At 43.3% G+C, this 26,573-nt stretch overlaps 1 protein-coding gene across 1 annotated transcript; it reads right to left on the reverse strand.

Annotated features, from left to right (window-relative positions):
• Window positions 1-23: 23 nt before the first annotated feature.
• Window positions 24-22,783, reverse strand: C3H4orf17 (chromosome 3 C4orf17 homolog). The gene is made up of 8 exons (XM_050944471.1): window positions 22,630-22,783; window positions 8,982-9,194; window positions 8,397-8,464; window positions 7,193-7,360; window positions 5,875-5,956; window positions 2,615-2,786; window positions 1,321-1,364; window positions 24-196 (listed from the first exon to the last, which is right to left on the reverse strand). Exons 1-8 carry the CDS (start codon window positions 22,781-22,783, stop codon window positions 24-26), a joined length of 1,074 nt encoding a protein of 357 aa, XP_050800428.1.
• Window positions 22,784-26,573: the final 3,790 nt, after the last annotated feature.

Raw genomic sequence — 26,573 nt, forward strand, 5'->3', positions numbered from 1 at the left:
TTTCAGAAGCTTTAAAGAGGAAGTTATTCTATGGCAGTAAGATGTCTCTGATCAGTGGGTAACTTGCTGTAGCGGAGATGGGGCTTCTGTCGGAGCGCTAAGGAAGGACTGTGGCTCCTTCCTCTGTGTACGTTTTCAGAAATTGGGATTGTAAGTCTCTCCCCTCTTGTGGACAAATGACCATCTCTCTCCCTTTCTGGAAAAGATTTTTGAACAATAAAGCTTTATACCACATTAAGCTTAGGCTTTGTTTTTCAATGTTTGTTTGGCTTTTAACATGCGTTTCTGGTAGTAAGAAAATAGTAGCATGGAGGATCTCCAACTGCATGACTCTTTGAGAAGAAAAAATTGTTGGTCTCTGAGAAATCACAAAATTCCTTCCCTAGTTTCCCTTCTCATCCTTCCCATGTAAAGTCTCCACCCACAGGTATTATAAATTATGTACTTTCACTCACTGTAGAATGCTAGTAGTACTTTTGAACCAGTGTAAATAGAGTGTACCCCCCCTTTTTGGGTGAGGGGTCAAACTCACTATATCCTGGTGTGCTAATACAGGTTACTGCTAGCACAGTCTCATGATCATATAAACAACTCAGATTGCTACTTTCTTGTAGAAGGGGTAGTCTCCTTATTGACACTGTTGGGTTTTTTGTTTTTTTTTTTTTGGCATGTGCTGATTTGTTAACCTTTACTGCACTCCAGATGTATAACGCCTGTAAGGTGGTGATCTGAGGGAGGTGAAACTGTCTGGGTACAGGCTGTAAATGTGTCTTTGGTAGCTGAGGGAGACTGACTAGGAAAGCATGTTTTATTCAGAGGACGAGGGAGATGTGCTGGTTGATGGTGCAAGGCAAGGTGGAATCCAAAAGCTAGTTGACAGGAAGAGTTTGGGCACATTCTGAGGAATAGCAGGAGGTTTTTACTGTGTGGATGAAGAAATCAGGAGAATTTACAGAAAGGTCAAACCTAGTGGTGGTTGAAGTAAGATTGTCAGCAGCTGCAAATAAGTATACTTTGCACTGCTTTGTTAATGAGGTGCAGTGACTGGGGAAAGTGATACATGAATGTTCTTCCTAAAGAGGCTGAATCAGTGGTGGTAATAAAAAGAGATTCTCAGAAATCTAACTCCCAATTAACTTGGCATACTGCTGTATTTTTCATACTGCCATTGAATTCTCTCCATCCCAGTGTAAAAATAAACTCTAAACTGTTGAAAATTTTCAAGGAACTTACATACAAAACCTCAAAGTGCAATATGTCTACACTATGGCATTGAATACATTTCTAGCTGTATAGTGTCTTAGAATTTCCATCACCTACCTTGTTCCATTCCTTTACTTGCTTCTGATGCTTTACTTGAAGGCCTGAATAGAACAGGGAGAGCTTATAAAGCCATAAAAAAAGAAACAGCAGGCATTTTGTGTGAGCTGATATAGACAGCAATGGCTTAAAGGGTTCTTTTGATGCCTGTAAACCTTGGCACTGCTCCACTTGTATAACTTTGTACCCAAGAATGGAATCTCTCCTACCTAGCAACAGTTTCAATTCAAGCTCTAGCTGACAAGCTTGAATCACAAAACCAACACTTTCACCACTGACGTTTTTAAACTTAATTCCATTCTTCATTTCTATTCTAAATTCTCTGACTTTTCTGCGTGAAAAGTTTCCTTCCAAAAACTAGTCTAACTTGGTGAGTTAATTTCTTTAAAGAACAATTGAATAATACAAACAAAACAGCTCCTAGGTCTACAGGCATAGTCAGCAACAGATATACAGAACATATTACCCCTTGAAGATTTGTAGCCCAGGCTCACCTCTGGTAGTAAAAGGCAAATCTCTTCCCCACCATGTCATTTATGTGTTATTGATGACTGTGGGCAACGATGAGAAAAAACAACTTTCAAGATTTAGAAGCAGAATAATCCTTTGCCCCATGTAAATGATCAGGATTTGGGGGAGTTTTGAAATAGGAACATGTACAATTTCAAATATCTCTTGCAGAGCTTCATATAGTACCTTGCCAAAGCATGAAAAAGTTACAAAACCTATTACGCTTTTTTAAAAAACAAAACCAAAAAACTCTGTTCAATATGAAAATATGTTTTCTCCATCTTAATTAACATGGAGTGAGCTAAATTCAAACTGAATGTGTTAGGGCAGTTGTGAAAAGCCTGACTAATTGAAAGTTCTTTCTGTGCACTATTTTAGGCCCTAATCCTGCAAACGTACACAAATGGGCACAAAAGTAACTTCACCTGTAAGCAATCTGCCTTCAATGGAGCTACCCAAATGCATACATTTTAAGCACATGCATAAGTGTTTGCAGGCCTGGGCTTTTGTTTCTAATACAGAATCAGCCTCTGTGACAATATTTCAGTGCTTCTGTTCCTGGCATTATTTCTGCCAGGACCGGAAGTAGAGAAGCACCTGAAATCAGGAGGCAGATAGAGAAATTCTTCTCTCAAGATTTGCAGCTTCAGTTTGCAGACATCAGTGCTTTAGGTAAGTTTCAGAAAATCGTTCAAAATTTGAATCCTTCTCCTACAATGAACATGAACTCCTAACCTTTTGATTTTAACAAATTCCTGATCCTACCAATTAAAGCAGACTTTACCTGAACTTGTTCACTTCTTCCCTTGGTTCTGTCCCAGGGGCGTGGGAAAGCTTCATGGTATCATGCACATTCAAGTTCTCCACTGCACTTCCTTTTGGCGTATTTTGCCGATAATTCAGCAAGTCCCTGCTAGTCATTTCTGAGCGAATCAAATTTGATACAAACTCTTTCTCTGAAACACCAAAAACCGTCAAAAAAAAAATTCTTTGAATGAGATTGCTTTAAAAAGAAATTTAGGAAAATGGAAAATGCTGTTTTAAATCTGAATTGTATGTATGCACAGCATGTATAGTTCATGAGTGCTAGACTGTTCATATTAACAAACTATAATTGTTGGATTTTTCAGTTTAAAAAAGCTGGAAAGGATTTTCCAGTTAAACAATGACAGTAGTTGCTCTAACAATATTAATCACAGGTTTCTATTGTATATCCACCTTTGCCCAGCCTCTTCTCCCTACAGTGTTAGTCATATCTGCCTCCAAATTGGTTGGGTAGAATTTTTCTGCAAAATGAAGTGAGCAGAAATGTTTAGTAGAGTTGAAAAACTATACCACTTGCTATTTTGTTTCTTTAAACCCATAGCTTACTGACATCCCCTTTCTGTGAGATGTAGGCTGTGATATTCTGAAGTGGGGGTGGGAGGAGAGAGACTCTCTCTCTTTCTCTTCCAATAGCCTTTGGGACCTAGCTCGTTCAACTTGAATTTGGAACATCACTAGAGCTCACTGACTCTGATGAACTGAGTGTAGCATGACTGTTGGAGATCTAACTTTCTCAGGATAGATCTGAAAATGTAAACTAATGCCCAAGGAGGCTCATTAATTCAATTTTCTACCAAAAAGTTTGCACCTGTGGTTCAGGCCTATGTCTAGCTAGCAGCCCTAGCCAAGTTCCCTGCATAGACACGTCCAGGTAAGAAGTCTCTAAAAGCAGAATTAAATAAATTTATAGCAGGGCTGGCTAAATAAAGAAGTTGGCTGGTATGATCATCCGGGGCAGTGTAACTACTGTGACAGACCCAGACCAGTGGGGTACAGGAGTCTGGTAGAGGGCAAATATACTAGTCACTGGATGAGTAGCTTTCTGTTCCCTGAGTGACCAGAGCAGGGGCTGCGCTAGAGTAATCAGGAACCTACTAGAACCAATTAAGGCAGACAGGCTGATTAGATCACCTGCAACCAATCAAGCAGGCTAATCAGGGCACCTGGGTTTAAAAAGGAGCTCACGCCAGTCAGACAAGGGGGAGCCAGAGGAGAGGAAGTGCATGTGAGGAGCTGGGAGCAAGAGGCGCAAGGAGCTGAGAGTGAGAGGGTGTGCTGCTGGAGGACTAAGGTGTACAAGCATTATCAGACACCAGGAAGAAGGTCCTGTGGTGAGGATAAAGAAGGTATTTGGAGGAGGCCATGGGGATGTAGCTCAGGGAGGTGTAGCTGTCATGCAGCTGTTACAGGAGGCACTATAGACAGCTGCAATCCACAGGGCCCTGGGCTGGAACCCAGAGTAGACGGCGGGCCCGGGTTCCCCCCAAACCTCCTAACTCCTGATCAGACCCAAGAGAAGACCCAAACTGTGGGAAAGATCACTGAGGTGAGCAAATCTGCCAATAAGCGCAGGACCCACCAAGGTAGAGGAGGAACTTTGTCACACTACCCATAAGTAGGTAATAACATGACTGGCAAACATTGTGCTGGCATAACAGTGTGCATTAAGCAGGTGCTGAGGCTAAAGCCAAATAATGAGTGCTTGTAGCACTTGTGAATTGGTACTGTAGCAGTGTAATATACACGCTTTCCTGTGGTGTTTTTTTTTTTTTTCTTTCTTTGAGCTGTGTGTTTTCAGGGGCCTTTCCAATTTACGGATCAACTTCTACTGCCATCATTGAGATATGATCCTTCTTACAAAAGATGTACCTTTCAAAAAAAATAATTCAACCAAGGCTGCTTTGGGAAGGGCATGCTGTCGATACCCCAGTAATCAAAACTACTACCCCTAGTCCAACCACACACGACCAGATTCTGCCCTCACTTTCATCTTTGCAGTCTCATAAATTCAATTCAATGGGAATTCCAAAGGTATTGCATGAGTGTAAGGGAATGCAGAAAATGGCCTTGTGATTAACTGGGGAAATGTGTTTGTAATTTATAATGTGTGACTCAATTTTCCTGTTCAATTTTCTATTGCTTACTTTCTGAATGCATAGAGCTAAATCAAATGAGGTTGTAAAGGGGTTGTTGCAGAACTGAACAGAAGTGAAACAATGATTCAAATAAGACAGTCTCTCACATACCCACCTTCAAGGGAGTGAAAATAACAATGACTGGACTACCAGTTGGTGATGAATTGACTGGCTGGCTAAATTCAGGCTAAGATGTTTTACTCTTCCCAAGGCTAAGTCTCAGATCAAAAGACCCACACTGGTTAAAAAAGTTCTCTGGCAGACAAGTTTTTGTGGGGAGGTGAGCTGATGGAAGCTGGCTGGGATGTATGTGTCAGTGGAAAAGCTGGGAGGATCCACTCAGAGCCAGAGGGAGAAAGCCACAAGCAGTTTAGGGTGTTTCTCCCATGCAAGAGATGGGAAGTAAGCCAGACACACCTCCACTATGGATAGAGTGGCTAAGCTTAAGGAAGGGAAAATGGATGTAGGTCTTGTTGTTTTAAATCTGTTTCTCTAACCACTGTGTACCTTTTAGGCAAAAGAAATGATGCTGTGTTTTGAAGAAGCTGTGTCTGTCTCATCAGGGCGGATCTAGGTATTTTGCCGCCCCAAGCACGGTAGGCAGGCTGCCTTCGGTGGCTTGCCTGCAGGAGGTCCCTGGTGCCGTGGATTTGGCGGCATGCCTGCGGGAGGTCTACCAAAGCCACGGGACCAGTGGACCCTCCGCAGGCATGCCGCCGAAGGCAACCTGCCTGCCACCCTTGCGGCGACCGGCAGAGCGCCCCCCGTGGCTTGCTGCCCCAGGCATGTGCTTGGCGTGCTGGTGCCTGGAGCACCCCCTGTTTCTCATTGCAAATGTGTGCTGTCTTATGCTCCCAAAGAGAAATCCAGATGGAGCTGCTGAATTAGTCACAGTTAGAAATCAGGGAGCTGTAATCCAAGTCCTGGTCTGAGTGTGTGTGGATTGTGGAGTTCCACCCACAAGTTGTAAAGACCTGACACCTGTGGGGTTGCATTTGGTGAGACTGTAAGAAAAGATAGTAGTGCAGCTAGCTAGGTAACTGTGACAGGTCTACTATTATTTTAACAAACACGCTCATTTTACCTCTTATACTTGCCCTTGCCAGCCACTCTTGGATTTCTGCAAGGGAGTCTGTCTGTAGAATGTCACGGAGTTTTTCCAAGACCTGGAAGAAGGGCAGTACAATAATGACTAAAAAGGGAGTACAAATATGCCAGGCAGATTTATAGTAGGGCAGTGAAACGATTGTTTTTTTTTTTAATGTGAAATTTAAAAAAGTCTACATTCATTGCAGTTTTAATCACACTCTTAAACAATAATAGAATACCAATTTACAAGTTCACTCAGTCCTACTTTTTTCAGCAAATCACTAAGACAAACAAGTTTACATGTACGGGAGATAATACTTCCGACTCTTTCTTTACAGTATCACCTGAAAGTGAGAACAGGTGTTCATGTGGCACTGTTGTAGCCAGCATTGCAAGGTATTTACATGCCTGATATGCTAAACATTCATATGCCCCTTCATGCTTTGAATTCTAGAGTTTAAAGTTTTACATTGTTTGTTTTTGCTTTTGAATGCAGTTATGTTTTTAACAAAAATTCTACATTTGTAAGTTGCACTTTCACAATAAAGAGATGGCACTGCTGTACTTATGAGGTGAACTGAAAAATACTATTTTCTTTTTTTACAGTGCAAATATTTATAATCAAAATAATATAAAGTGAGCACTGTACACTTTGTATTGTAATTAAAATAAATATATTTGAAAATGTAGAAAAGCACCCAAAAATATTTATAATACATTTAAATTGATATTCTGTTTAAAATTGTGATTAACACTGCAATTAATCACAACTATTTTAATCTAGTTAATTTGTTTTGTGTTAATCGCTTGTGTTAACTGCAATTAGTTGATAGCCCTACTTTATAGCACTAAACTGTTTACAATTTTTGCCTGTTTGAGTTCAGCCCCAATTTTGTGAAATTGAGTGTGCAAAATTTTACAGCTGTACAAACTGCCCAGAATGAAATTGCCTTAAAAAAAAAAAACAGTTTTGTGCCACCCTGGTAGACAGACGTTCATACCATGGAATGAGGAGAGCACTATCTATGGAGCACTGCAGGGGAACTGGAGCTTTGGGGAGTATGCCATGTACATAGCATTGCAGAGAGCACTGATTGCAGCTCAGGTAACTACTCCTCTGCTCCGTCCATTTCTAACATTTCCAATAGGAATATTTTAAGGCTTCCAGTTTGGCAGGGGCAGCTCCCTAGGAACTCCCAAAATAACGTCTGAATACAAATTAACAGGTCAGCTAGATACAGGCTGCAAGAACTGAAACCTCCATGCGCCCCTTTCTGGGAAATGGAAACATAACACAAAAGGTTACCACTTACTTTTATTTCCTGATCCAGATAGTTTGGAACATAGTTTATATTCTCTCTGACTTCTGGCTTGTAGTGCATAAAACGGGCTGGAGAAGAGGGACAGGTAAGAGAAGAAGCATGGATCTCATGGCCAACTGCAGTCATAGGACGAGCTGGTTGTTTTTTCAAAGGATCTTCCTAAGTAGACAGTAAGGTATGAAAGGATTCAGCAGATAGCAGTTACACAATTAAAGGCTAAATGAAGAAGTACCCAATCTTGCATCCCTATAAGCTAATGATTATTTTACCATTGGCTTCAATGGGAGTAGAAATCATCACTAAAACTGTTAGAGATTCCATGCAAAAGGGCCACAAAAAGGAAGAAATACACTTCATAATTTAGTCTCCAATCGCTGGTCACAATAGGTGCAATGCCCCAATATGCCCATATGTTGGTGCCATTAACCCAGATCCACAAAGGGACTTTGTTGAGTGAGTTTAGGCACCTACAGAACTTTGTGGATCTGGGTCATAATCCTTAAATCTGGATTTTTCACATTAAAAAAGAAAATCTCTGTGGATATGAGTCATTGTAGGCAAAAGTTTGCCTTCAAACCCCTGTTATGGGAGAGTTATAAACTCCCGAAAAAGCAGGGAGTTGGAAAAACACTCTATGCAAACTGGTGCCAGGGGATCAGGACTCCTGGGTTCCGTTCCCAGCACTGACACTATATAGTGTTGCGCGAGTCACTTAATTTCTCTGTACCTCAGTTTACCAATCGGTGAAAAAAATGAGTATAATATTGCCCTTAACAGGATGTTGTGTTTGTAAAATGCTTTGGGGATCTTAGAAGAAAGGTGCTCCAAGTGCAAAGTATAACTGATTGAATTGTTAACTATAGCACATTACTGAGCATGGCTATAAAAGAAAAACTGTCCTCTTGTACATACTGCAGCACATGCTCAGACTCTTAATTAGTTTAAATTATTGACATGAAAATGCTGAAGAATGAAAAGTTAGACAATGTTTACACATTTAGAGATGAAACCACATCATTTCAAAGCTCCCTCCTCTACTTGCTTGATGTTTATGATCCCTCATTTTGGGTCCTTGTAATATGCAGTGTGTGTTGCACAGTTGCTCTACCTGGCAGTGTAAGAGCTACAAGTGAACGTACAGGACCTAGGTGCTGAGGCATAGAGCCGCTATGAATAACTGCAAATCTCTCTTTACCTTTCTCAGTAAAGCAAGGGAGTCTCTTGACCTTCTAGAGAACTCAGCCATTTCTTCTCTTCCAGGCTCTGGAAATTAATACAGAAATGTGTTTTCAGTTAGCTTATGCTGAAATCAAGACAATAAAATTTAATTTTAACAGTCTGTGGGGTTGTAGGGGCAAGGTTGCGGAAGATTGGCAAGGAGCTAAGTGGCAGACCGAGTATGTGATTGAATGTGGGCGGAAGATGCATTCAGTGAGCTTTGTCTGATAGACCTAAGATGTGGTTTAGTACAGTTCAGCATATTTTTGTTTGTAAACAAGTCAGCTTATATAATATGTACAATTTATGAATGTAGCCGGCTGTTGACCCCATATAACCCTGAGATAAGCGTGGGGGATATAACATCGCGAAAAACTCCCCTTGGCGGAGTCCTGCCTGGCAGCTGTCCCACGCGCCTCAGGGACTCCCCGCGCAGCTTGGAGTGTAAGTCCTTCTTTCAGTAAAGCCTTGCTTATTACCCTCGGACTGAGTGTTATTCTTTCGCCAATATCTCGGCCCCTCCTTGCGGGCACAGGGGTTATGCAAAATTGTGGCTACTCACGTGAGCCTGGTCCCACTGGACCTTTCCCAATGTGTGGATAAGCTTGGAGGCTTAGTGTAGTGCTGCTAGGAGATGGCGTGCCTATGCCTTGCCCAGTTAGCCCATGTTGCTGATCATATTCTCGCTGTGGGATTAGGATTTTGCCAACAGCCTGGTATGGTCTTGAAAAACTTCCTGCATCTCTCACAACACAGACAGGTGCATTATTTAACCCTGGAGGAGAGGAGCACACAGATGCAAACTTTATCACCATAAACAGACCATCTCAGAGATAGGGCCTCTGCTGGATGGGTGGAGGCTGCAGCTATCAAAACTCATTGATTTTTGTGAATTTAGTGCCTGTGAAAAGGAGAATGTATACAGTACCAGAATATGTGCCACACAGAAAGGAGAGTGCCAGCATCTCTGTGACTCTTATGGTAATCCAATAGGCCTTAATCGTGACTCTGGGTCATCTGCTTGGCCCCTCGTAACCTGTTCTGGCAGAGACCAAGAATGCTGCAGAAGGTGTGTGCACAGCCCTTGTGGGGAGTGGACACCTCATGTCCTTTGAGAAATGACTCTTCTACCTAATGCTTGAAGAGAGATGCTTTGACAAGTTCTGCATCCAGCTCTTTCTAGGTGGAGAAAGGAGAAATTTTTATTTACATTGCTTGCAGGATTGGCAGCTTCTGTGCAAGTTTCCTCTGCATCTCAAATAGTTCTGTGTGTTGCTCTGGGCTTCTTCTCTTAGCAGGCCGCTCTTGGAGCTTGTCTGCATGGGAAAGTTAGTGCACAGTAAGCTAGGGTGCGAATTTAAAGCACACTAAAAGAGTGCTCTTGAGTGGCTTAGCTTAATGTACTCCTAAAGCATTAAGCTACTGTGCATGAAGGTGAGAAATATATGTCCACACTGTGCACTAGTGCAGGGGGCTAGTATGCACTGGGTAATCCACACTAGCTATTGCAGACTTTTTCCTTCATGTAGACAAGGCCTTACAACCCACTGAGATTTGCTCTAGATTCCCTTACGTTTTTAAGTTGGTATGGAACCAAAACCCCAAGTGTAGCCCTTCGAGGCCACACCTGGGTAATCAGAAACCACCTGTTATAGTTCCCCCAAAACAGACAAAATTAAATCAGCAGGTTTTCCACAGTTCTGCTTGTGACCATACAAACACCAAGTCTCTGCTTATATAGCTAAAGGAGCCACTGCTAGCACAGCTGGCAGAGGGAACTAACTATTAAACATTTGAATAATAGGTATGATCTATTCCAGTAGAGGGCAGAGTAACATAGATGCTGGCCTGTTTGTAGTCACCTGGTAATCTAGTGATGATGTCCTAACTGCTTTCCATTTTTCCCCCTCGGGACAGCTGTCCAATATAGCAATACAAATTTACTAAACAGGTTAATAGATAGAAAATGTTAACAGACCGCTAAGTATTAACCATGGGCCTGCCTGCAGGCCTCCTTTCCTTGGATAAGGGATGCAACAGTTACAGTGTAAGGCTTTCTAATTTTTGTCTTTCAGATGCCATCAGGCACATGTGTTTTGCTTTTATAAACTTACTTTAATAACTTGTGTATCCTTCTTATCTCTGTGCAGATTCAGAGAGTTCAGGGCCAGAAGCGCCATTAGATCATCTAGTCTGGCCTCCTGTAAATCACAGGCCATTACATTTCACCCGGTTATCCCTGCATTGAACTCAGTAACTTGTTCGGGTAAATTGTATCTTCTAGAAAGGTATCCAGTCTTGATCTGAAGATAGCAAGAAATGGAGATACTGCCACTTCCCTTGGAGGTGCTTTCCAATGGTTAATTACTGTCACTCTTAAAAAAATTGTGCCTAATTTGTTTGAATTTGTCTGGCATCAACTTCTGGTCATCGGTTCTTGTTATGTCTTTCTCAGCTAGATTAAAGAGCTCTTTAGTGCCTGCTATTTTTTCCCTATTAAGGTATTTACACTCTGTAAACTAATCACCTTGCAGTCTGTTTTTTGATGAACTAAACAGACAGAGCTCTTTAAGCCTTTCCGCTCCAATTTTTCAACATCCTTTTTAAAAGGTGGTTATCGTAACTGTATGCATTATTTCATATCAGTCTCGCCAATGCTATAATAACCTCCCTACTGCCCTGTTTATACAACCCAGGACTGCATTATCCTTTTTTGCCACAGCATTGCCCTGGGAGCTCATTGTGAGTTCCATGTTCACTGTGACCACTAAATCCTTTTCAGGGTCACTGTTTTCCAGGATACAGGCCCCCATTCCAAAGGGCTGGTCTGCATTCCTTTTTCTTAGGTGTATAACTTTGCATCTGCCTGTATTAAAACACATTTTGTTTGAATCGTCTCAGCTTCCCAACCAGCCTAGATCACTCTATGGCTGCTTTGTCCTCATTGTTGACTGTTCCTCCAATCTTTGCGTCATCCACAAATATTATCAGGAGTGATTTTATATTTACTTTCAGATCAGTGATGAAAATGATGAGTAGTATCAGTCCTAGTACAGAACCCTGCTAGAAACACACCTGCATTCAATTATAATTCCCTATTGACAACTACTTTTTGAGATCCGTTGGTTAGCCAGACCTTAATCCATTTAACATGTGCTTTATTGATATTATATAGTGCTAATTTTTAATCAGAATGTTCTGTGGTACTAAGTCAAACATCTTACAAAGGTCAATGTCTCTTATATTTATGCAGTTACCATTATCAACCAAACTTGTAACCTCATCAAATGAAATAAGTTTTGCTTGACAAGGCCTTTTCCATAAAACCATGTTGGTTTGCATTAATTATCGGTTGACTCCCATATCATCTTTTCTATTATTATGCCCAAGATTGATGTCAGGTTAACCAGCCTATAGTTACTAGGGCCATGCTATTTGCCCTTTTTGAATATTGGCACAACGTTAGTACTCTTCCAGTCTTCTCGAATTTCCCCAGTATTCCAAGATTTATTAAAAATTAACATCAGTGGGCCAGTTATCTCCTCAGCCAACTGGGATGTTTTTAGCCAAGTTTTTCAGCCCTGCTGATTTTAAAATGTTTATCCTTAGTAGCTGTTTAACATCCTTTTCATTTGCTATTAGACTGGAAAGCTCTTCATTATCAGAATCATGTGCTTCTTTCCAAAAACAACAGAAATGTTTATTGAATACTTCCACTTTTTCTGCATAATTAACAATTTTACCATCTCCCTCTAGGAATTGGCCTACACTGGTGTCTCTCACTGGGTTCTAGATAGGTCACATGACCAGTTTGAAGGGGAGGTGGGGATGATTGGAGAGCAAGCCCGTCCCACAGTTACCCTTCAGCATTGCCCTAGCTGGGCCTGGCGCTGCAGGACAGGGGCCCCGCTGTGAGGTGAGTGCAGGACCTCCCTCCCCTCTGTACTGGACAGAGGTTGCAGGCTGTGGTGCTAGGGCAGAGGGCTCAGCTATGCAGGGGTCAGTGCACCCTCAACACAGGTAGGAGGAAGAAGTGGCCATGGAGGAGGAGGAGGAGGACACTGGCCTGTCATTTTGGGCCTCTTCCCTCTCCTCCCCGTCCCTCCCTCCCCCCGAATTTGGACCCTGGATGTGTTGCAAAAGAGGACAAAATGCAGTTGGTGAGTGTGACAGAGGCCCATTTGTGGTTCACTACTCTGTGTTAGCAGCTCTTCTCAGGCCTGACATACTTACTACACTTAGCACACTGTTGTCGTTATCTTCATCTAAAGGGTAGCATGTAAGATGCCAATGGAAAACTCATAACTCACAGATCATTAATATTCTTGAAAGATGTCTGCACAGGGTGTGTGCAAAGAGTTATGGATATGTGCTAGAATTATGTTCTTAAAATATGTTTGGCAAGCCATCCATAAGTCCAGTCTGCCTTAGACAAAGGAATGTGTATTTGTCTGTCTGTCCAGCCTGGGCATCAGGCAGAGACAATGAGAGTCCATTTACATATATAAGGTAAACAAAGCTATCCAGTGAGAGAGAAAACACCATGGCATTTACTCCCCAGCAAGAGAGAGAAATTTTCTCTTGGCAATAAAGGCTGGGTCTGAACCTCAAATAAGTAATTGAATTAACTGATTGTATATAATATACCGTATTATAGACGTGTGTCAGGTAAGTCTTCTTCTGAAAGCTAATGAGATACCATTAATGACAATATCATTCTGAAATGTATGTATTAACACTATATGAAGAAATATGGATACTCAGTGATCTCATGCTTTAACGTCTGTGACCAAACACAGGGAGAAACAGCTGCCTTCCTTCCTGTCTGGGAGAAATCCTATCTACCTGTCTCCAATGAAATTAAGCAAGGGGAAGCCTCATTTTCTACAACTCAGCAGAGGGATGGGAAGTCCACAGGAAGAGAAGAACAGCATGAGGTCATCCTGAGCCTTGGAACAAAACAGTAAGTTTGGGAAGATGTATTGAGAGAGGAGAAGTCATCTTGGCATCTATTATTGGACAGACACAAGGGGCCAGAGCTTTTGCAAGCTGAGAAAGATAGTCCTTCAACCATGGGGTGTCTCTGGGAATGGAAGAGTGGTAAAGACCTTGAACAAAGACTGTAGCTTATTAAGTTAGGCCTCAGCCATTAGAATGTGTATTTTTACTTTTCTTTGTAACCCTTTCTAACTTCATTCCTTCTACTTGGTATCACTTAACCCTGTGCCTTTTTGTTAATAAATGTGTTTTATCTTTCCAATAAACCAACTCAGTGCTGTGCTTGAGTGTGTATTTATCCCAGTAAAATTATTCGTAGAATATCAAGGTTGGAAGGGACCTCAGGAGGTCATCTTAGTCCAACCCCCTGCTCAAAGCAGGACCAATCCCCAGACAGATTTTTGCCCCAGATCCCTAAATGGCCCTCTTAAGGATTGAACTCACAACCCTGGGTTTAGGAGGCCAATGCTCAATTCACTGAGGTATCCCTCCCCTGCAATAAGCAGCAATATGTTTTTGTCTCTTTAAAGGAGTAAACAAACCTTATTATTTCTCTGAGTGTTTCAAAAGAAGGCTGGACCCCTCAGGTCAGACAGTTTGGGGGAAATTCGGGACTGGGAATGTGGAGTCACGGCTGCATAAGGTAACTGGGAGATCAAGACCACTCTAGTCTTATTGTCATCCTCATGTGTGTCCCTAATGCAGCTGTTCCCCCAAACTTTTAAACACTTACATGCATGCTTCAAAGTTGACTTCACTGGGACTATGCGTGTGATTAAAGTTGAACAAGTCTGTACTTATTTGCAGGATCGGAGCCTTATAAATTTAGGGCTTCAGAGCAGTTTCCATTATAACTCCATGTGTTAAACTTATAACATTCCAAAATGCATGTCTTTTGGGCTGAAATTTTCGATGTTTGTTCCCTGACAGAAGGTGACTGTCAGGTAAATGTAGGCGCAAGTCCCTTCAGCTAGGTTTTTAATAATCCAAGAATGAAAAATATTTTTTCATAGTAAAAATAAATTTAAAAAGTAAGCACAGTTTTTATCAAGTTTACAGCAAAACCAATGGATTTATTTTGCTGAGAACTTCTGATTTATTTTCTTATGAAAAATGTGTGACTGTTTCCCTTCCCCCCACTTCTGCCTTTGTATGGTTACCCCCCAGATGTGAATGGATTGTTTTGTTGTTGTTGTTCTTGAAACCAGACAAACAAAGACAAAACTAGACAAATGACTGTGGGGAAATCATCTAGCATGAATGAACTATCAGGAATTAAATTAACCTCAGTGATTTTATTGTAAATCTCTAGACAGATAAACATTTCTGGAGTAGTAACACACCCTACAGGGAATTGCATCTACTGCTTTGACCAGGTTCAAGAGGCTCAGCAAACAAAGAACTGAGAATTGTATAAAATGCCCAGCCTGATATAAAGGAGGGTTCACTCTCACTTTATGCAAGAACTAATAGGACACTTTGACCTAGAAGGACAAACTGGGCCAAAGGGTTTAAAAGATCTGGAAACCTACCAGGGTTCTGTGTGGTTTAATAGGTGTTACTTGGTAGTAGGCATGTAAGCTGTTTATTGTTTTATGGTATGTTTTCTGTATCATTCTTTTCCTCTGACTACATGCTTTGCTTTCTGCAGATTGGATGGTTCCTGGTTAACCCTTTCATTGCCCCCTGAGTGAGAACAGAATGGCTGTTGCTGCACTAAACTCAACCTTATTAAAGTGATCACAGTGAATTGCAGGAGGAATTGGAGCATGCGCTATAGATTCGCCCCAATCCTTTAGGTGCTGACAATGCACAAGGAAAGAACAGGACAGGTTTCATTTTTCTAGAAACTGGATGCCTGTACTGCTGGCAACACCACTGCGCTTTTCAATAACGGATATGAAAAAATTGCACAGGGGAAAGGAGTATGACAGGGATCAGCAGCAGTGCTGCACAAAAGCAAAGGAAGCATGGCAGGCACCATGAACAGACTCAGAAATACTGATTAAAAAAAAACAAACAAACCTCAGAATATATTTAAAATACAATTTGTGGTATGTGTGCATTATATATGGGGGAAAATCCTCCTCCTGGTGTGAATTTTAAGAATGCTGTTGTGACTAATATGCTGTAATAATTATGAATCTATGAAAAGTTGATATCTGTGTCTTGAGCGCTTGGGGATGGGCTGAGCGCAATCTTTAAATTTAAATGTTAAAAGGAAAAAGCCATGCAGATGCTTACCCGAGGTCCTTTCCCTTTCATCGGGCTCATCTGTAGTCAGCTGGTGGGATTGACTAGATTGTGGTGGAGTCTCAAATAGGTCATGGCTGGAACCCCCCACCACATCTCCCTCTTCCTTCCCATTCATGGCAGGTGTGTCTGTCTCAAGCTCCTGAGAGGTATCAGAGTGGTCTGTGGGGTGCAGGTGGGGTCTTCGCTAAGTATGGCATGCTGCTCACAAAAGTGACAGGTCTGCGGCTCAGCACCGAATCAATTGTTGCCCTCCTTGGCGGTGTGGTATGCCTGCCGCCAGTGCTGTACCAAAGGCGAGTGAGGCACTTGCCTCGGGCGCACAAAGTCGAGGGACACAGAAAGCAGTGGAGGAAAAATAAAGCCGCTGGCATGGAGATATTCATAACCTGGGTGATCTCTCCGCGCCTCCCCCGAGCATCCCCCGGCCCCGACTTCCCTTCCCTCCCACCTTCCCAGCCCTAGAGCAGAGAGTCCCTGTCTCTCCCCTGCAGGTCCATGCTGCCTCCCTGCAGCAACTGCTGCCATTGGGTCCTAGTGCCCCCCATCTTGACTTCCAGGGCAGACTGACTCTGAGCCTGCCCTTCCCCCTCAGACCCTTTCATTTTCCAATGGGATCCTCCATCAGCCCAGGGGGGCCCCCGCCGCAGTCACTGCTCCTGCCCCATGCTGGGCAGGGAGGCAGCCCCATCTCTCACCCCCAGTGACGCTACAGTCAAGGGCAACAGCAGGGGAGGAGGCGCACACAGCACCCTCTGGCACCCACCACAGAGGAGGGGAGGGAACTTCCTGGACCTGAGAGGCGCCCTAGGAGCACATGCAGTGACAGTGGTGGGGGTGAGGGTGCTGCTGGGTGGGCAGGAAAGGAGATTCTCCTCTCCCAGAGCTTGCTGCTGACGGCAGGGAAAGGGCTGTGGGAGGAGTCCTCCTCTCTGGGCCCTGTCCCAGAGCAGCCTGCCTGCATCCCAAACTCATCCCCAGCCCTGCCCCACCCCAGAGCCCACCACCCCAGTCAGAGCTTTCACCCCCACACACACACTGCACCTTCTATCTGAGCCCCTCCAGCACCCCAAACACCTCAGCCCCAGTCCCTGACAGAGCCCTAACCCCCCACACTCCTGCTCTGGCCCTGAGCCCGTCCTAGCCCCAAACAGAGCCCTCACCCCTACTCTCACCCTGAGCCCCTCCCACACTCCAAAACGCTCATCTTCAGCCACAGCCCTCATCCCTGCATCCTCTCCCTCTGCACTCCCTCCCATCTCCAAACTCCCTCTCAGAGCCTGCACCCCAATCCCCTGCTCCAGCCTAGGGCCTGCATCCCAGACCTCCTCCCTCACCCAAACTCCCTCCCAGAGCCTTGGGGGGGTGGAGTTTGGGCGGGAGTGGGTTCTGGGCACCACCAAAATTTCTACAAACCTGCCACCCCTGATCCTGATCCTGCCCTGCAGACCTGATTTCCCAGCATTCTCAGGACACATGCTGATCCCTAGTGGTCAATGCTGATATCCAACACTTCTCTCCTCTCTTAACCTGTGAGTCCATCTCTGGATTAGAACTGGACTGGAACCAAAGACCATCTTGGAAGCAACATGACCATCCCAAGCAGTTCAAAATCATGAGTTAGACCCCAAATCACAGGCTGTACTGCCGCCGCTTAATTAATTCTTCGGGGGCAATTTGGCAGCAGGCCCTTCCCTCCGAGAGGGACTGAGGGACCCGCTGCCAAATTGCCACCGAAGAGCTGGCCCTGGAGGAGGGTGCAATTTTATATTCTTGCCTCGGGTGCAAAAATACCTAGTTAAGGCTCTGCCTGCTGCAGTTCCTTGGCTTTCATGTGGCACTACTACTTATCCCTGTCACACCTTTTTCTCTGAATCCCCAGTGCAATTTTTTCATAGGTGTCTGTGTCTCTATGGCTGGTCCATAGCTGTGCTTGCACAGCCTCTTCTCCCCACCAGCCCAGGAGAGCCAATATCTCCTGTCTACTCCAGGCAGGAGTGTGTCTAGCATAGTCATTGGGCAGCTGCACACAAGGGAGAGCTGCTAGTTGTGCTCACCAAGGTAGGTAACCAGGAATAGATATTTCAAAAATACATGAGGGGCTAAAAAGGAGGTTGTGGTTGCTGGATTTCATGTCGTGTGGGCAGTGGAGTTTGAAATACTAGTTTGCCACCAAAGAAGTTATCTCCGGCGTAACGAAAGAAGACCCATCAACACAGCAGAAACCATTGTGGAACATGAGAGGACCAAAGACTTTGATGACTTCTCTTCCTGAAACCTCCCATGAAGAGGAAATGTGCAACTGAATTCCTCCCAACTGCTGAACTTGCAACTTGAAGCAGAAGGAGGGAAGGAATAAAAGGTGCTAACAAGGAGAAACTGTATCTTTCATGCTGCTTGGACTCTGAGGAACAAGAATGATGAAGCATAAGCAAAAGATCCCCAGTGCTGGGCCTGTGTTAGCATTAAAGGACATATAGCGCTTGCCTATTATAGTAGTTTCTATTACCTTTTGAAACTTAAGACTTCTGTGTGTATATATGTTTGCCTGCTTTAACCTTGTAAATAACTCTTATTTCCTTTTCCTTGTTAATAAATCTTTTTATAGTTCACTATAGGATTGGCTACAAGCATTGTCTTTCATGTGAGATCTAAGGTGCAATTGACCACGGGTAAGTGTCTGATCCTTTGGCACTGAGAGTAATCTAAATATTGCTGTGATCTTTCACCAAAGTATGCTTGCTTGCGTGTCAAAATAGATTGGAATACCCCAGGGGACTGTCTGTGACTCCATGTTAAGGCTTTTATAGTAGGAGGAGTTCACACTTGATAATTGGTTGGTGAAATCTGAGTAAGGAACTCGCAACCAACTTGGGGTTTGTGCCCTGTTCCCTAACAGTCTGCCATGTGGTTGATACTCATGCTATTGAGCCACTCCCAGGACCGCTGGACAGACACATGCACAAATAGGTAAACACAAGGTGACTTATGTCAACCGAACTTCATAGTGTAGACCAGGCCAAAGGCAATCTTTTATTCTTTCAAAAGCCTCCATTCCAGATACAAAAAATAGTGTTACCTGTTATGTATCTTTCAAAACTAGTGTGGAGCTGCTTTACCCTTCATTCCTCACTGCAAAAAGTATGTAAGCCAAGTGCGCCATAATTACTCCCTCCAGTCCTACATCCACTAATCTAATGCTTCTCTAATAACCAATTAGAGAGGGGGTTTTGTTCCCCTTAATGACTCACGATATATCTTTGGCAAAAGGCACCTGGCCATGTCTGACCACTTCCCCCCCAATACCACCCACCCAGTGTATTTATACAGAAATTACACACAGGTGGGAAGTTTGATGCTGAATATCCAGATAGCTCCATCAGTCACAGCCTTTCCCAGGACCCTGTATCATGACCACCACTATATTTCTGGAGAAGGGGTATTGAATAGGGACTCCCTCCAGGGCCCAGCAAATGGTAAGGACTGTAAACAAAAACCCCAGAAACAGCTGCCCCTGAACTTTAAGGAAGTTTTGCAGCACAGGGCCATTTTGTTAATTTGCTAAGTGACATGGAGCCCTTCCTTTCTCAGGGCCTTTGTGGGCTTCCCTCCTTGTATCTGCTGATTCAGGAAAGAAAGGAGTGGGAATGATGATCACACTGAGGGCTTATGTGACAGTGTGTAGCACACTATCTCTAGACCCTTGAGCTGGCATTACAAACTATATTGAAACGTATGGCTGCCATTGGGGAAGGGTGAGAGTTATTTAAGTGATGGCAGGTAGCTATGACATGTTGGTAGTAGTATAAGGAGATTTTTTCTCAATATGCTGCGCAGGGCTGTGCCAAATACAAGGTGGGAGGAGATGGGCTTCCTAAGGCTATGTCTACACTACCCTACAGATCGACGGTCCAGGGTTGATTTACCAGGTCCACCAAATCGACTGCAGATCACTCCCCAGTCGACCCCAGGACTCTACCCTGAATGAGAACAGTAAGGTAAGTCAACAGGAGAGTGCCTCCTGTTGACTCAGCGTAGTGTGGACCCCGCAGTAAGTCGACCCAAGCTCTGTCGACTGCATACTTGAATAACATAGCTGGAGTTGTGTAGTTTAGGTCAACTTACCACAGTAGTGTAGACGTAGCCTAAGTATGATTTCTCAGAGCCTACGTCTCACCTTGTTCCACGGTAATCATGTTACATCCAGCCTATTGCTAGTGAGTTCTCGCAGCTGTCATTTATTGTTGCCTGCTCGTTTACATTTGAATTGTGCTTGGTAACTGGTTTTTTAAAAATGAAGTAGTTTGTAATGTTTTCTCCTTCAGAGAGAATAGTAAAACAGAATAGGAAGGAGAAATAGGTCCAAACTCTGCTGTCAATTTCAATGTTGTAAATTTGCCTTGTACAGAACACAATGGAATTAACTCCAGATTTACACCTGTATAACTGAGAGCAGAAATTGGCACTTAGTCTGCATATGCAGGTCTATTTACAGGAGATGCCTTTTAATTTTTATTCTCTGAATGGAGATGTAGCAGCGAATGCTCAAAGTCAGAGTAGGTCTTCACTGCACAGTGAGGGTATGTCTATGCTGCAAAACAAACAAACAAACAAATAAAAACACAGCAGCAGAACCTGGGTCAACTGATGGGCTCTCGAGGCTTGTGCTGTGGGGCTCAAAATAGCAGTGTAGATGTTGTGGTATTACTGTAGTTTTAAGGGAATGAATAGAATCTTCGAGGTGTGGGAGCTGACAGCTGGAGGAGGCAGTCTGGCAAATTCTCACTGCTTTTTCCAGATTTAGATCTGGCTCCTGTAACAGTCCCTTTCTTACACTGATAACGTTTATACCCATCACAATATGATCTCCTATCACTGACTGTGATAAAGCCAAAGGAGACCTTTTCAAAGATTTATAGAAAGCTATTTAGAAAATTCTGTTATATATACAAATACATTTGTGCTATAAAAAAAATCATTAAAAGAAGTGAGATGTGATGTTAGTGTGGCTTTAAGAGGGTGACTACAATTTCCAAGGTGTGGGAGCTGACAGGTGGAGGAAGCTGTGGGTTTTAGCTTAGACATTAGGCTGACCTGAGATAAGATGCTCTGTGTATATGTTAACTATGTATCTAATAAAGACTGTTGTTAAATTACCAGCTATGAATTATTAGTAAGGCTAGCGGATTACTTGAATATAAAGCAACACAGTCATTTATGCTCCGGCTGGAGCCTACGCTCTGAAACCTGGCAAGGAGAGAGGGTCTTGGAGTCCAGGGTCCAGCCTAACCGGAATATCTACACTGTTATTTTTAACCCCATTGCGCAAGCCTGAGTAAGATGACCCAGGCTATAAGACTCACTGCTCTGTTTTGCGGGTGGGTGGTTGTGGTGTTCTTTTGTTACTGCAGCATAGACATACCCTGACTGTCACTCAGGTTAGCCTAGCCTGGGTTTGAGCATCCCCCCTGCTAAGCCATCCTTGAGTTACTGCATCCGCACTGGTGCTGCACCCCGTCCCACACACACACATCCCACAACGTGTGTGTCACTAGGACTTCTGGGGCAAATCCCATCTTTGTACTGAGATGCTCTAGGATTGTTTCCCAGTCAGTTGTGAGACAACTCATCTGTCTTGTGGGGATTGGAGGGGTGGGGGGGAGTGGGAGAAGGAGGACTGTGAGTTCTCAAGTGATTTATCCTACATCTTCACTGCAAAACTGGCGAGTTCCATCAGTTAAAGTGGATCCTGGGCTCTAATCTGTACCCCCTGCCCTCACTGGGTAAGCTAACCCTGGCTTATAGCACCTAAGAGTCTGGGTAAAAGGTTTGTCTGTGTGTACAGTAGAGGGGTTTGGGCTAAAACCCAGGTAAGAGCCAGGGTTAACTCTACAATGAAGACTTAGCAATTTCCATGTATTAAGGTATCTGGAGGAAGGAATCACAGGATTCTGAACATGACAAGATAGGGTAGATTGTATTCTGCATCCCAAAAGGGCTCAGGTCTTCAATACTGCACAGTATGAGACCTCAGTGCTTTTCTACCTGTGCTATGAACATGTAGTGGTACGTTCCTCTCCAGCAGGGGGTAGCAGGGCCTGGATGGTTATGCCCTATTAAAATGAAGCAATTTTGTTAATAGGGACAATGGGAGATAGGCACCTAATTGTCATTTGTGCCTTTGGAAATTTCTCCCTGAAGTTATCCTTTAACTTTCAACTTGTTAAAGTTAGTAACTTTCCAAATGGGAAGCAGGTGCCCTAGAATGTCAGTTGAGACTCAGCAGTTTAGTACCCTGTTAATTGATGGCAGACTCTCACTCTAAACAAGGCTAACTTTGAAGAATGGATTATGTAAAAATGACACCTTCTTACTCAACAAGTTGCTCCTGGTGTGTGTTCAGAAATGGAGCTGGTCAGAAAATGAGGTGGGGGAGCATTACAACATTAAAAAAATATATATCATTTGTGCTGAAATTTTCTGACCAGCTCTAATTCAGAGTCGCACCATACCATCCTCTTGATTGTAGGGATTTTAAAAAACAAAAGAAAAGCTAACTCGTGTTAGTTGTATTGTCTCTCGAGTACTATAGAAGAATGAGTTTGGTTCCAATATGGTTCATGAATCATTATCCACAGAATTGTTAATTAAGTTCCAACCGCAGGACCAAATTCTAAATGCTAGGCCCACAAACCCAGTCTGAGACCTTTTAGATTATCTGACTTTCAGTCTTTCAGTATCTCCGTAGCTCTCCATCTCCTTTCCTCTCATTCTGGTACCTAGAGTTACACTTTGGAGATTATATTTTTTTTTTGTGAAACTGGAAACAAGTGAAGGATTTTTCGTGTGTGCTGCTGAGTAATTTTTTTTTAAGAAAGACCTAAAACACACACACTTCTTTTCAGGAGAATCAGGCTGGATGTGCAACCTAGTTGTGTGTCTCTAGGAGGATGCTTTACCTTGAATATGGCAGACTGTCCTGGGATGTGGGATATGTCTGGAGAGAAAATAAGTTCCACTTGCTCTTCCAAAAGAAGAATCAGTCGGACTTCTCTGTGTTATTACATGGTAGTTGAACTCAGGCTCAGGCTGTTGTTTGAAATTGATATTCATGATGTAACTGCTATTGTCCCCACAGCGACTCTTGGGTTAATGGGTCCTGACAGTGTCTCAGCAGCAGAGGCCAAATGCTGGAAGTACAGAATAACAATAGTCATGGACACGAAGGGAGCAGAATACTTGAATTGCTACTTGTTTTTCTTGTGACTGTTTTACGTTTTGTTACTGTCTCTCTAATATTCCTTCTGGGGCAGCCTTAAGCAGGCACAGGCTCAGCAGGAGTCTGTCTAAGGCTCCACTTCTAGGGGATGGCATAACAGTCTTGGGACTATTGGTCAATTACCGCCAGCCAGCCCTGAACTGCTCTTCTACACATGCAAAGTCTCTGCCCACATGGTCCACCATTCATTGCTGCACACAACTGAACAGAAACAGGGACACCTCTTCGTAGAAGGAAATGACACAGAAGGGAGACTGGATTTGTTGTTGAGTTGTGTGGGAAGAAGAGGGCAGGCAGTAATGGGTGAGGAAGAGGTGGGGCAGAAATGCTACTTTCCTTAGGATTTTGATATATTTATTAATACTAGCTGATATGGTGATTGGATGGTAAAATACCATTCTACAGTTTGCTGTTGCCTAAAACTCAGATAGTGTAGTAGATAGATATATTTACAACTCACTACGTAGCTTTAGATATCTTTAAGACTCAGTACCTTCAGCTTGTTTCTCTCCCCCCCCCCCCCCCGTATAATAATTCTTTCACACTGTCTCTCTCAGCCCTGAATTTATCACCTTGGATAGGATATATTTGAGGCCACCAGCCCTAATGCAGCATCCTAAGAATATTTGAATTGTTTTATGCCATCTCTATACTTACATCATAAAAACCTTTCTCACTTATACCTCTTTCAATCTGTATCAAAAGTAATTATTTTTCCCATGTGTGTGTTGCCAGAGGAGTAAAACATGGGAGTTTTTCTGTTCAGTCATACTTGCTTGGCTGACCTTGACTAATTTTTCTTTTGTAGATTTCCAAATTGTTTTGCATGACATTGAAAATTCCTAAGAAAAGATGAAAGCTATTGTGTCCTTTCAGAAGTCAGAGGTAAGAGTCTTGCCACCTGATTTCAGGTCTGGGGTTTCTCTGGAACCAACATGACTATTTAATTCTTTCTCTTTATTACTGGCATTTATGTTACAGGGTTAATCATATAATGGGGAACAATCAATAAGCCATACATCCGTTGTGGGTATTCTGCATGTCACATCATATCTGTATTTCAATAGCTAGATGAGTACATAGGGTGTGCTGGTGGTTGTAATTTTCCACCTCCTCAAAGCTGATTTGAGAGAGAACTCTAGTTCAGAGGACTCCTAATCATTAGTAAATCAAATTCAGTCTTTCTAGGAAAAGAAGGAAATAAAATCAAGGCATCATCAGAAAATCCCTGTTTGTAAACGCTACATGCTGCCAGTTGTGGGTATGGCAGGGTGGTCTGCCCCTTTAAGGGCTAGGCAGCCTAGAGCCAGTCTGGCCTGTTCTGAGGCAGAGACCCTTTAAGAACAGGCCTTTGGGCTTGGTAGAGGGGGTTTTCAGACCCAGCTGGGATAAATTGTATGATTGCCTGTTGAGCACCTGAGTCCTACCAAGGCTGACACAGCACAGTTGAAGAGGGGAGCTGGAGGAAGCTGGCTGACTGCTTATGGAAGATGAGGTAAGAGCTCCCAGGGGCAGGGAGGGTTTAGCAAGGAAGCTCCTGCGTTAGGGGAGTTGTTCAGCTGTTGGCTATATGTTGAATGGTTTTGTTTGTAGGAAGGGGTGTTACTGGAGATTCTTGGTGCCACCAATAAGTGGTGCCCTGAAGAAAGTGTCTGAAGATCCCAGGGGTGTCACTAGTTCTTTCCTTGGCTGTGGAGGCCAGGCAGCAGTTTACAGTTGGCTTTGCTAGTCAAGCCTGTTCTCTGATAAGTTGCCAAATTCTAATTAGGAAATACTTTTGTGCATGATCTGGGAGCCCTGCCAATTAGTCAGCAGCTAACTGAGTAAGAAAAACAAAAAGCACTGCTGCCATGTATGGATTGTGAACTGTTGGCTAGTTCATAGGTAATCCAGATTAGTACAGTAGAAAGGTGGTTTTTGATGGGTTCCCTGAAAGATCCTTATAACAATTACATTTTAACTAAACTGCCTCAAGGAAGGGTTAATGTTTTTACTTAAACATACTAATGCATGGGTTATTTTACCTTTGGGTCTCCTCTGAGCACAGGAATCCCATTGCTTTCAACAACTATTTGTTTCTAGTAGCACCCGCAGTGGGGTAAATATTTTCCAGATATATATAAGAAGGCACAGTCCCCACCACAAAATACTCACAAACTAAGCACAGAGAAGGGGAGGTAGGCAAGGGAAAAACAAATTGGCCAGCGATTTACCTATGCCCTCCTCCTGAATTTCCCCATTACCCCCCCCCCGAACCCAGTGGTCAACTAAACTAATTTTTTAACATTGTTGCCGATTAGTCAGTTGAAAATTTGAATTGAAATTGAAACATTAATACATACTTTAAAAGCATATACAGTGTATGATCAAATACTTGTACCTGAAAAAGCATAATAGGTTTGAGAAGTATGAGCAAAAACTAGCTTCCTCACACAGCTGTTACTTTTTATGACAATGTCTGCACATTCATTTTCATGATGTTGGCCAACCTAATAATTTCAAATTCAGATTTGTAAGCAAGATCTGAATGAGCTGTCCCCCAACAGTTGGGAGGATTGAAGGGCAGTAGAAGGCTTTAGGACCAGACTATATTTTCCTAAACACACCTATTCTGCCTCGGTATCCAGCAAACAGAACTGTGTTGCTAGGGTTGCCAGTTTTGATTGGATGTATTCCTGGAGGTTTCATCACATTACATAGTCTTTAATTAAAGATTAGTCTTTAATTCCTGGAAACTTCAGGACACTGCTGGAGGGTTAGCAACCCTATGTGTTGCCCAAATGACCAATTTTGGCTGGTGTTGGGTTACAAAGCACCCCTCGGCCTCGTGGCTGAGGGGTGAAAACATTATTTATTTTGAGGGTAATGAAATGTTATCTTTATTGTATGAGTAAAGGGCATCAGAACTGATTGAGGGAGTCACCGTCATTGCTTGTTTTGTGCTAGGGCTTGTCAGGGCTGAGCTCTGGCACACCTAGGCTTAGCAGTTCATAGCCCTGGGACTTCTGGGCTTGCCAAATAAGTTATGAAAGTAAAAACTTGCTAGAACGTTGGCACCTCTTTCATTGCAAATTAAACACTGATCACCCTCAGCTGAACTACAGTCATTAATCAGGGGGTTTGGATGCCAGATTCCAGTGGAGAGAAACTGGATGGGGGAAAACATAGTGGGTGCTGAGCACCCAGCAGCAGCCCCGCCGATCAGCTCCTCCCACTTCCCCCGCAGTGCCTACTGCCTGCCATGACCAGCTATTCAGTGTGCAGGAGGTGCTTGGGGGGGGAAGGGATAGGAGTGATGGTGGAGTACACTTGGGGAAGGAAGCGGAATGGGCAGGAAGAGGCAGGGGGGCCTTGGGGAAAGGGGTAGAGTGAGTTCAGAGTGGAGGTCGAGCACCCCTGGCAAATGACAAAGTCAGTGCCTATGTACCTCACCATCCATTTTCCGGAGAAATTATTACATAAGATGAAATTGAATAAATTTTACCTCAGTTCACTTGCACAGTGATCTGATTGGTGTCCAATGGGTATAAATAGCACTTTCTGTGACCAAGAGTCAGATTCCAGTTTCATAGGCTTCCTGTATGATGGCAATGCTGGCCTCTTGCATGCATTCACAAGAGCCAA

The sequence above is a fragment of the Gopherus flavomarginatus genome, chromosome 3 (genome assembly GCF_025201925.1).
Source record: "Gopherus flavomarginatus isolate rGopFla2 chromosome 3, rGopFla2.mat.asm, whole genome shotgun sequence".
NCBI classification, from domain to species: domain Eukaryota; kingdom Metazoa; phylum Chordata; order Testudines; family Testudinidae; genus Gopherus; species Gopherus flavomarginatus.

Excerpts from the sequence above, each read along its gene's own strand:
- C3H4orf17 (XM_050944471.1), bottom strand. The coding sequence starts at position 22,783 with ATGAATATCAATTTCAAACAACAGCCTGAGCCTGAGTTCAACTACCAT. Across the intron at positions 5,957-7,192 it reads ATCTGGATCAGGAAATAAAA|GTCTTGGAAAAACTCCGTGA; the intron begins GTAAGTGGTAAC and ends CCCTTCTTCCAG. Across the intron at positions 2,787-5,874 it reads GGCAAGGGCAAGTATAAGAG|AGAAAGAGTTTGTATCAAAT; the intron begins GTAAAATGAGCG and ends TTGGTGTTTCAG.